The 12192-nt window shown below is 43.7% G+C and overlaps 1 protein-coding gene across 5 annotated transcripts in view; it reads right to left on the minus strand.

Moving 5' to 3' along the window:
- The window catches only part of trank1 (tetratricopeptide repeat and ankyrin repeat containing 1), a 133391-nt gene that overhangs the window by 18124 nt on the left and 103075 nt on the right, over nt 1–12192 (minus strand). For all 5 annotated transcript variants that reach the window (XM_033020218.1, XM_033020214.1, XM_033020216.1 and 2 more), the window contains 5 exons: nt 10470–10626; nt 9139–9227; nt 4048–4151; nt 2815–2947; nt 724–869 (listed from right to left, as the gene is read on the minus strand). In XM_033020218.1, coding sequence (XP_032876109.1) covers nt 724–869; nt 2815–2947; nt 4048–4151; nt 9139–9227; nt 10470–10626 — 629 coding nt within the window. The remainder of the gene's footprint in view (nt 1–723; nt 870–2814; nt 2948–4047; nt 4152–9138; nt 9228–10469; nt 10627–12192) is intronic.

Genomic DNA, 12192 nt, shown 5'->3' on the forward strand with positions numbered 1-12192 from the left:
CTCTCCTAACTGTTTCGCAAAGACAATACAGTAAACCCTTGTGTTAAAGACCCCCTCACAACAGATTTCGGATATCGCAGACGGACCTGCCGACCCATCCCCGGCTCGCACTGTCTCCCCGGCCGTTTAGAGCTCTGGCTCCCGACCCCACTCCTGATTCGCAAGGTGAACACATGAAACTAAACTCGGCCTTTTAAAATATTAAAAGAGTTTACTTCCACTGTCCTTTGAGGAGGAGAGAGTGACCCTTTATTTCTAAGCCACCAGTTCTAGATTGTCCCACAAGAGGAAATATATGTTGCAATCAAGTCTTAGAATGACACAGAATGGAGCCAGGCTGCACGGTCCAACTTATCCACATCAACAAAGTTGCCGAACTAATCTAGTCCAACATGGCTGATTCAAAATCTGTGTCCTCCAGACCGGCTAAGTTACTCCAGCACTTTGTCTTCTGCTACCCACTCGCCTGCGATGCCCCACATCCCTCCAAACCATGTACCTATTGAATTGATATCTTTAAAATTGTACCCAGTTCTATCACTTCCTCTGGCAGCTCTTTCCATATTCGCACCACCATGTGAAATACTTGCCCCACATGATTTTATATGCCTCTATAAGGTCACCCCTCTGCACCTTAGTCCCCAGAGAAAAATGTACGATTCCTACAGAAGTGCTTTCAAATGCTTATGATAAAGAAAAAGATTGCAGATGTCTGAATATTACCTCGATAAAGCCCATGCAGCTTCTTCATACAATTCACCGCAACACAGCATTTTGAGAGCCAATTTAAACTGGCCCAGTTGCTCATAGCACCTCATAGATTGTTTGTAACACTGAGCTCTTCTGTATAACCCAGCTGCTTCTCCCACCTGAAAGAGAAAAGGAGAAAACATCCCTTGAAACCAAATTGTCAATGGTTTTGCTTTAGTCTATTCCAACGAGGATGGCATTGTTAGCAAGGCCTGCATTTGCTGCATCCTCAGCTGTCTTTGAAATTCTCCACTAGATGAAGTCAATGTAATAAAGCTCTTGCTTGAACAGGAGTTCCAGATATTTAATTCAACAACAATGACAAAGAAATAGGTTGGTTTAAGATGCTGAAATTAAACAGGGCATAAGGAATATAAAACAAGCAAGAAAGAACTCAAGCGAGAATTAGAAGAGCTAAAAGGGCCTTGAAATATCATTGGTGAGATAGATTACAGAAAATACCATGGAGTAACTCAGCAGGACAGGCAGCACTTCTGGAGAAGAGGAATGGGTGATGTTTCGGGTCGAGCTCCTTCTTCAGACTTCATATGTACTTCATGTGTACTTTGCATGTGTATTCGCCAAGAAGAAAGACATGAAGGATATAGAGATTAGTATGGGGTATACAAATATGCTAGACCAGTTTGAGACAAAGGAGGACATGGGATGTTGGGTCTCTTGAAAAACATGAGGATGAATAAATCGCCAGGGCCTGATGGGATCTACTCCTGGTTGTTGAGAAAAGCAAGAGAGGAGAGTGATGAAGATATTTGTATATTCTCGTACCACAGGCAAGGACTCAGAGAACTGGAGAACAGCCAATGTTATTCAGGAAGGAACTGCAGTTGCTAAGTTTATATCGAAGATAGACTGGATCAACTCAGTGGGGCAGGGAGGTCTGGAGAAAAGGAACAGGTGACGTTTCAGGTTGTCACCCTTCTTCAGTCTGTAAGTAGGGGGGGGGGGGGGAACTGGAGGTAGGAAAAGGCCAGAACAAACCAGGGCTGGCAACAGATGATCAAGGAAGGGTGGAGTCCATAATGACCCATTGTTGGCTGGGGAAGAGGCGATCACAAAGAGGGACATGGATGCGAACAGTGGAACTAGTAGCGTGACTAGTAGCATGAGGAGGGTAAGAGAGGAAATGCAGGCGTTACTTGAAATTAACGTTTATACCTTTAAGGGGCGACCTAATCCGTGAGTTAAGAAGGGTGTCTTTGACCTTCAAGCTCGAGGGCACTCGCCTGGAAAACCTCGAGCTGGATCGACCCTCCGCGTTGAAACCACGAGCTGAACTGACCGACCGCACACACACATGCACGCACGCACGTGCGCACACACACACACACACACACGCGCGCGCACACACACACACAAGCGCGCACACACACACACACATGCGCGCACACACACACACATGCGCGCGCACACACACACACACACACGCACGCACATCGCAAAGGCGGGGGCCAGGGAAAACGGGGGAGCACTGTCTGAAATTCACACCCACGATGAAGAGGAAGGTAAAAGACGGCTGCCACAGTGTACGGTAAGTCCTTTAGAGAGCGCAGGGGGGGGGGGGGGAAAGAAGAATTTTACCTACCAGTAGGTTTTCCTTGGTCCTGAAAACTCCAATGAGCCAATTAAAATGTCCAGTCAGCGAAGGAGATTGCCTACGGCTGCCCTCGACTGCCTGTAACTAAATAGCGACCCCACTCCACTGCACTACGAGTTAAAAAGAACCATGCCGACCAAAATTTACTCGTGGAAAAATTTTCAACAAGCTGAAACATTTTCTGCGACCTAGCTGAGGCCGCGTGTATGCGGGAACTTCCCTCGAGCATGAAGGAGAGTTCCAGTGACCTCATAGGACCACGTGTCGACCATGCTGCGAGTTTGAGTTGAGAGCAAACTCTTCTAAACTCACAGTTTGGTCGCCGCAGTGGGACAGCCCCTTTAGACCCACTTCAAATGCGAGGTTTCATCTATTTTACAGAATGGGATTTTAAAAAAGGCACAATCTGAAACCATTATTTAACTAAAATAGATGCAGCAATAACATACCTTTCCTAATTTTTCAAGCAGTTGTGCACAAAGTTTGTACTCCTTTGCATTTCTCAAACACTTCAGCGAGAGTTTTGGAACCTTGCATTCTAGGTAAGTCTTCGCCAGTTGGAGGTATTCCAACTGAATTTCCCTAGAAAGAAAACAAAGATTCTACATTCCTCTCCACTGCAAAATAAACGTTCACACGAGAAACAGTTTAGCAATTCGCAAAGTCTGTAAGAGAGGCTCCATCCTAAGTTCTGTACATACACCCAAAACCTACTGTGTGCAATGAAAGCAAATCTCCAACGTACCCCCCCCCCTCTCTCAAATACCTTGAACACTGTCATCCACATAGAGTTTAATCCTCATGATATACAGCATTGTGCAGTATAATTGCGCTGCAGTTACTCGCTAACTTTGCGCTGCAGTTACTCGCTAACTTTACGATGATAACCCTTCTAAACCCATCACGAGGAAGGACAAGAACAGAGAAACATAGAAAATAGGTGCAGGAGTAGGCCATTTGGCCCTTCGAGCCTGCACCGCCATTCAATATGATCATGGCTGATCATCCAACTCAGAACAGCAGATGCATGGGAGCACCATCTCCAAAAGATTCACCTATACAATACAATACAATACAATACAATACAAGTTGACAAAACGAACACGCTGCTGGCAGGGAGGCCGGCTTGCAGCGCCCCCACCGACCCGGGTCTACAAGTCACACATGATTTGAAGAAAGACTGGATAGACTCGGCTTGTACTCGCTAGAATTTAGAAGATTGAGGGGGGATCTTATAGAAACTTACAAAATTCTTAAGGGGTTGGACAGGCTAGATGCAGGAAGATTGTTCCCGATGTTGGGGAAGTCCAGGACAAGGGGTCACAGTTTAAGGATAAGGGGGAAATATTTTAGGACCGAGATGAGAAAAACATTTTTCACACAGAGAGTGGTGAATCTCTGGAATTCTCTGCCACAGAAGGTAGTTGAGGCCAGTTCATTGGCAATATTTAAGAGGGAGTTAGATGTGGCCCTTGTGGCTAAAGGGATCAGGGGGTATGGAGAGAAGGCAGGTACAGGATACTGAGTTGGATGATCAGCCATGATCATATTGAATGGCGGTGCAGGCTCGAAGGGCCGAATGGCCTCTACTCCTGCACCTATTTTCTATGTTTCTATGATCCTGATCAGAAAATATATCGCTGTTCAATGTTATTAAAACAGCGAAATCACCAGAGACTCACTTTAAGTTTTTTTTCTTGACCTGTATGTTGAGAACAGCATCGTGAGCTTGTGCCAGTTTCTCTTTCTCCATCTCGCCACCCTTCTGGTAACATTTGACTGCAACCTATAAGATTATAATGGAGATGCAGGAAATTGATAGTGTAACCTTAAGAGTATATTAAACTTAACTCTAGTACAAAACATACAAAAATATATTAAAGGTTAAGAGGGATATGTGCCATATGCAGGCAAATGGGACACTAGCTTAGATGGCCATTTTGTTTAGCACAGCGTAGGAACAAAAGGCCTGTTTCGAATTCGTGACTCGAAAATTAATGTCAGCATTCCTAAGTAATTTTAAAGAAATATGCATCAACGTATTGGAGACCATCTGCCTCAACTGAATACTGATAAAAATTATCTTCAATAAAGAGTCTAATTTTAGCATCTGGATCATAAACGTAGAAAAAAGCTACGAGCACTTTGTAAGAGCCAAGTCAAGAGCCAAGTCAGACAAATACCTATGCTTTAAAGACAATCTTAAAGGTTCAAGGGATTTATGGGGAGAATTGCAGAGCCCAAGGTACTGTAGTAGCCATTTAGCTTAACTCAGTATGTGATAACTATAACCAGTTACCTTTACATTTTATCTGCCTGTGGGTGGGGCATATTTAGTCTGGGATTCTGAGGCAGACTCCCAAGGAGTTTAGTTTAGTTTGATGAAGATCAGGGGGAGAGGCAGTTTTGGACCATGCAGGAGCATGACCATGAGTGTGATTGAAATGTACTTCTACAAGAAGAAGCTTTTATGAATTATATTACTGTTTGTTCTACTACAATAATGAAACTATTAATCAAGAGACTTATAGTGTCACAAATAGATAAAGTGGTCAAGAAGTCTTTTAGTACACCGGCCTTCATCAGTCAGGGTAGTGTGTATCGAGGTTGGGATTTTATTTTACAGTTGTACAAGATGTTGGCGAGGCTGCATTTGGTCTGAGGGCAGGTAGATGGGACTAGGGGAAAATAATTGTTCGGCACGGACTTGTAGGGCTGAGATGGCCTGTTTCCGTGCTGTAATTGTTATATGGTTATATGCATTTGGAATACTGTGTTCAGGCTTTGCCACCCTGCTATAGGGCTCATGTTGGCCGGCTCGAAAGAATGCAGAGAAGATTTACACCAAGGATGTTGCCAGGACTTGAGGGCTGAGCTACAGAGAGAGATTGTCAGGCAAGGACTTTAGTCCTTGGTGCACAGGAGGATGAGGGATGATCTGAAAGAGGTGTATAAGATCATGAGGGGAATAGATGAGCTACCCAGAGATGGGAAATTTAAAAAACAGGGGACATAGGTTTAAGGTGAGAGGTGAAAGATTTAATGGGAACATTTGGCCCAACCTTTTCAATAGACAATAGGTGCAGGAGAAGGCCATTCGGCCCTTCGAGCCAGCACCGCCATTCAATGTGATCATGGCTGATCATCCCCAATCAGTACCCCGTTCCTGCCTTCTCCCCATATCCGCTGACTCCGCTATTTTTAAGAGCCCTATCTAGCTCTCTCTTGAAAGCATCCAGAGAACCTGCATCCACCTGAGGCAGAGAATTCCACAGACTCACCACTCTCTGTGAGAAAAAGTGTTTCCTCGTCTCCATTCTAAATGGCTTACTCCTTATTCTTAAACTGTGGCCCCTGGTTCTGGACTCCCCCAACATCGGGAACATGTTTCCTGCCTCTACCGTGTCCAGATCCTTAACAATCTTATATGTTTCAATGAGATTCCCTCTCATCTTTCTAAACTCCAGAGTGTACACGCCCAGTTGCTCCATTCTCTCAGCATATGACAGTCCCGCCATCCCGGGAATTAACCTTGTAAACCTACGCTGCACTCCCTCAATAGCAAGAATGTCCTTCCTCAGATTAGGGGACCAAAACTGCACACAATACTCCAGGTGTGGTCTCACTAGGGCTGTGTACAACTGCAGAAGGACCTCTTTGCTCCTATATTCGATTCCTCTTGTTATAAAGGCCAACATGCCATTTGCTTTCTTCACTGCCTGCTGTACCTGGGTGCTTACTTTCATAGACTGATGTACAAGGACACCCAGATCCCGTTGTACTTCCCCTTTTTCCAACTTGACGCCATTTACTAACAGATTACTAACAATCTGCCTTCCTGTTTTTGCTACCAAAGTGGATAACCTCACATTTATCTGCATTAAACTGCATCTGCCATGCATCTGCCCACTCCCCCAACCTATCCAAGTCACCCTGCATTCTCATAGCATCCTCCTCACAGTTCACACTGCCATCCAGCTTGGTGTCATCTGCAAATTTGCTAATGTTACTTTGAATCCCTTCATCCAAATCATTGATGTATATTGTAAATAGCTGCGGTCCCAGCACCGAGCCTTGCGGTACCCCGCTAGTCACTGCCTGCCATTCTGAAAGGGACCCGTTAATCCCTACTCTTTGTTTAAGGTCTGTCAACCACTTCTCTATCCATGTCAGCACTCTACCCCCAATAGCATGAACCCTAATTTTGCCCACTAATCCCCCATGTGGGACCTTATCAAATGCTTTCTGAAAGTCCAGGTACACTACATCCACTGGCTCTTCCTTGTCCATTTTCCTAGTTACATCCTCAAAAAATTCTAGAAGATTAATCAAGCATGATTTCCCCTTCGTAAATCCATGCTGACTCGGACCGATCCTGTTATTGCTATCCAAATGTGCGGCTATCTTATCTTTTATAATTGGCTCCAGCATCTTCCCCACCACCGATGTCAGGCTAACTGGTCTATAATTCCCTGTTTTCTCCAGAGAGTGGTGGGTATATGGAAAAAGCTGCCGAGGAGGGAGTTGAGGCAGGTATTATAACAATATTTAAAAGACAAAATTACATTGATAGGAAAGATTAGAGGGATACAACCCAAGAGCAGGCAGTTGGAACTATGGTAGATGGGGCATCTTGGTGCTCCTTCTCAATGGCCTCAGATGGCCAACTCCTGATCCTCCATCCTGCTATTATTGTTCTTGTGTAACCTGTGCGGTACCACAGATATATAGTAGGGTTTCTGAAGAAGGGTTTCGGCCCGAAACGTCGCCGAGTCTGAAGAAGGGTTTCGGCCCAAAACGTCGCCTATTTCCTTCGCTCCATAGATGCTGCTGCACCCGCTGAGTTTCCCCAGCAATTTTGTGTACCACAGATATATATATTGATTTGGATGAGGATATAATACGGTGAAGTTTGCTGACAACACTAAATTGGGTGAGATGGTTCAACAGATCTATAGCAAATCTAGTCCAACCATCCATTTGCATTAATCCCATGTTATGAATGAATGAATGATGAATGAATACGTTTATTGTCATTGCACAATACTGTGCAACGAAATTCCATTACATCTCCTCCGGTTAAAAAAAAAAAATACAAACACGACAACCATTAACACATATGTACACTTATTAGTAAAAAATAAATAGGTATTTTAAAAGAATTTAAAAGAATTTAAAAGAATTTGGCGGCATTTCTTGGAATTACATTTTACTTCCCCAGCATTCTCTGTTGGAATTTAGCTCTTTTATCGCACATGGGTAGAAACTATTTTTTAGTCTACCGGTGCGAGCCTTCAGAGTCCTGAATCGCCTCCAGAGGGTAGCAGAGTAAAAAGGTGGTTGGCAGGGTGGGATGTGTCCTGCTTGATATTTGTGATATTATCCACTCCATTTTCCATTATTAGCTCTCAGATTCTACCACTCAGTTATACACAAGGGACCATTAACTAGCCCATTAACTTACAAATCCGCACAACTTTGGGACGTGGGAGGAAACCAGAGCACCTTGAGGAAACAGTGCCTCAAACTGTGAGGAGGACGCAAAGAGAGTTAGGCTGTAAGTGTGTGTGTGGGGGGGGGGGGGGAACATGGCATGTGTAGAATAATGTGGATAAATGTGAACTTGTCTACCAGTTGGGGTCAAGGAAAGAGCATTCTCGTCACAGCCCTGTTTCCACCAATCTTTCCACCATCATGTACGAGAAGCGATAAGAAACGCAAGACGCCATTGTATGCAGATGGCAAGAAGTGCGTTCAGCTCTGGCTGAACTATTTCTAATCTTGTGATGTGGACTCGATAAGAAGATCTATCAGTTGGAAAAATAGAACGGGTGGTATATTTTTTAAATTATGTAAGATTGGCAAGTCTGAATACAAAAAGAGATCTGGGTGTTCTTGTACTCCGATTACAGAAAGCATACGCAGGTGAAGTAAGCAGCTCGCAAAGCAAATTGTATATTGGCCTTTATAAGTAGGTGGATTTAAGTAAAGGAGCTAAACTGACTTCAAATGATCCAATAGGGCATGCAGATTTGACCTTTCCGTCCAAGTAAGGATATAATTGCCATCAGGCGGAGTGTAACAGACCGAGTTTTACCATAATGGCAATGCTGTATGAGGAGAGATGAGATTCACTTAGTTTGTATTCACATATTCAGTTTGTCATACAGGGCTAGATATCCTGAATGTGGGAGGATGTTTTCTCCTGACCAGGGGGTTTGAAGAGTCAAATGGACAGTGGATTCAGTACTGAGATGAGGAGAAATTTCTTCCCTTCAAGAGTGCTGAAACTTGTGGAGTTTGCTACTTATGGAAAGCAGTTGAAAACAAGTCATTTTTGAAGGGTGGCACGATGCCGCAGGGGTAGAGTTGCTGCCTTACAGGCTCAATCCTGACTACGGGTGCTGTCTGTATATAGTTTGTGCATTCTCCCCGGTTTCCTCCCACACTCCAAAGACGTACAGGTTTGTAGGTTAATTGGCTTGGTAAAATTGTCCCTTGTGTGTAGGATAATGTTAGTGTGCTGGTGCCAATCGCTGGTGGGTTGAAGGCCCAGTTTCCATGCTATGTCTCTATAAACTAAACATAGATACGTTGGAATGCGGAGATAGATAAGAGCCACAATTGTACTGAAAGGTAGAGTAAGTTCAAAGAGCCCAATGGCCCATTCCTGTCATTTTTTGTGTGTTTCTATGCAAATTCTCAATGAACATACGTGAGTATAAAAAGGCCACAACCAGGATTTCATATTTGGACACATTTTTAGCTCTCACCTTCCAACACTGATGTTTCGCAAAATAATCGCCCCTTTCTGCCCATTCTTGATTTGTCGAAGCTTTTACAAACATGCTGTCATCAAGCTCTGGAAAAATAAATTTCAGATCAATAGCAGTCAATTTTATCCCAGCAAAAATCCCATTTTATCCCAACAGATCGATAGCAGCCCATTTTATCCCAACTTCTCTCGCACATTGGTACCCATGGAATACAGTGTTCCAATCACTTGAAAAGGAGCAGACGCCTACTCTACTATCCGTCTGGTTTCACACTACAAATTGAGATGTTTTGTCTGCTCCCTGTACTGACAACAATTAATTACACACTCCCATAGATCAATTAGTCAGTCCCTTCTCTGAGCCAGAAGACATAGGTGCAGGCCACATTCTAGGACTCAGGTAGAGCCCATGCACACAAGGCAGTGCAGGGATAACATCACACATTTCTTATGCAGATGAAAACCTATTGACCTGAAATGTGAACTTTGTTACTTTATCAATAAATGCTGTCTGACCTGCCCTGTAATTCCAGATTTTTTTGTTTTTATGCTAACCGGAATATTTGTCATCATTTGAGCACAAGAGTTGGAACATCACATTGCAGTCAGATAAAACATTGGTTAAGCCATATTTGGGGGGAGATTCTCTGCATTTCTTGCCATCACACTATAGAATGGCCATGATCAAGCTGGAAAGAGTGTGGAAAAGATTCATAATAATATTACTTGGACTGGGGGGCTTGGGTTATGAGGAGATATTAGGTAGGCTAGGTCTACTTTCACAGGAGAGAATGCGTTATGAGCTGACACATTAGAGGTGACATATACAATTATGAGGGGAGGTGTCTTCCCCCCCCCCCATGGTAGCAGTGTCTTAAACAAGAGAGAATAGGTTTAAGTTGAGAAATAGGAGTTATGAAGGAGCTCAGAAGGGAATGTTTTTCACAGAGAAGTTGGTATCTGGAATATTCTGCCAGCAGAGGTGATAGAATAAGCAACAACAAATAAGAGGCATCTTGACAAGTTTTTAAATGAGCAGAGCATAGAGGGCCATGAAAGTAGTACAGACAAGTGGAGTTAGTATAGATATGTATGTTGGTTGGCATAGAAACCATGCACTGAAGGGCTAGTTTCTACTATGAACAAGTCTATAATTTCATGAAATGATAATGCACAATAAAAAGAACACTCAAAGGCAAATTAAATTTCAGACTTTCTTTCTTAAAGTGAAATATTCGGCAGAATCATATGTGACTGTAATGCAAACCTTCTTAAGACACAAGCTAAGAAATAAGACTGTTTCTTCATTCTCCACCACTATTTTCCTACCTTTGTTTTCATTAGTTTTGACAACATTCACAAATTGTCTTTTGATGAAATATTCAAAGGCTGGAGCACGCTTCCCCTTGTTTTCATCGAAAACCCACAGGTTCACTCTTGCTCTTGTGAAGGCTGTATACAACTGCTTCAATTCACAATTCAGCAACTACCACACAGAAAGAAAGCATCTTAATGACCACGTACAACATCGCAACCAATACCTGCCCTCCAATTGCACGCCTTAACAAACTTTTAATTACGATTCCTCTTAAAATGGTTAAAAAAAATTACAAAAATAAGGAGCGTCAGTTGGTGAGGAGAGTATTCCGAAATCAAATAACAATAATGATGAATTGGTAAAATAGAATAAGGCGGATTTAAACTTTTAGACTTTAGGAATAAAGTGCGGAAACAGACCCTTGGGCCCCATCGAGTCCGGACAACCATCTATCCTAACATCCAGCGATGCAAACACAACCCTACACACTAGGGACAATTTACAATTTTACCGAAGCCAATTAACCTACAAACCTGTACGTCTTTGGAGTGTGGGAGGAAACCGGAGCACCCGGAGAAAACCCACGCGGTCACAGGGGGAACATATCAACTCCGTACAGAGAGCACCAGTAGTCGGGGTCGAACCCTGGCCTCTGGCGCTGTAAGGCAGCAACTCTACCGCTGCGCCACTGTGCCACCCTTGGAATCTAATTCTGAAAAATTTGAAGTAATGCATATAGGAAGGATTAATAAAGGCTGGGAGAAAGCAAATGGTAAGACATACCGAAGTACTGAGAAATAAGCAACGGCTGCCCAAGGAACCCTGAAAGCAGCAACACCGGAAGTTCAAGTGGTCAAGCAGGCATATTAGAAACTACTTTCATTAGCTCGGGCACAGAGTACAAGACCAGAAATGGTGGAACATGGCTTTTACGATTCATGGATTTCAGCAAGGCATTGCACAAGGTTCAGCATGGAAGCCTGCTCTGGAAAGTTCGATCGCATGGGATCCAAGAAGACATAGCTAAATGGATAGAGAATTGGCTTCATGGAAGGAAGCAGAGAGTGATATTGGAAGGTTGCATTTTGGACTGGAGGCCTGTAACTAGTGGTGTGCCTCAAGGTTCGGTGCTGGGCCCATCGCTGTTTGCCATCAATATCAATGACATGGAAGAGAATGTACAAGGCATGATTCGCAAGTTTGCAGACGGCAAAAGAAAGTGGGTGGTGCTGTAGATAGTTATCAAAAATTGCAAGCAAGATCTTGATCGGTTTGGCAAGAGGGCTGAGGATTGATTGAGGAATTTTATTCGGAGAAATGCGAGGTGTGGCATTTTGGGAATCTAACGAGGGCAGGACCTTCACTGAATGGCAAGGCTCTGGGGAGAGTTGTAGGGCAGAGGGATCTAGAAGTGCAGGTACATAGTTCCATGAAAGTAGCATCACAGGTAGATAGGGTGGTCAAAAAGGCTTTCAGCACATTGTCCTTAATCAGTCAGAGTACTGAGTATAGAAGTTGTGCGGTCATGCTGCAGTTATATAGACGTTAGTGAGGCCGCGTTTAGAGTATGGTGTTCAGATTGCCCTGCATCAGTATTGAGTCCCTATACCTCCTCCCTCGAAGGGCCCCAACAGTCCTCAGGTGAGGCAGAGGTTCACTTGCACCTCCTCCAACCTCATCTACTGAATCCGCTGTTCTTTGTGTGGACTCCTATATATCGGCGAAACCAAGTGC

Source organism: Amblyraja radiata, chromosome 4, assembly GCF_010909765.2.
Source record: "Amblyraja radiata isolate CabotCenter1 chromosome 4, sAmbRad1.1.pri, whole genome shotgun sequence".
Taxonomy (NCBI): Eukaryota; Metazoa; Chordata; class Chondrichthyes; order Rajiformes; family Rajidae; genus Amblyraja; species Amblyraja radiata.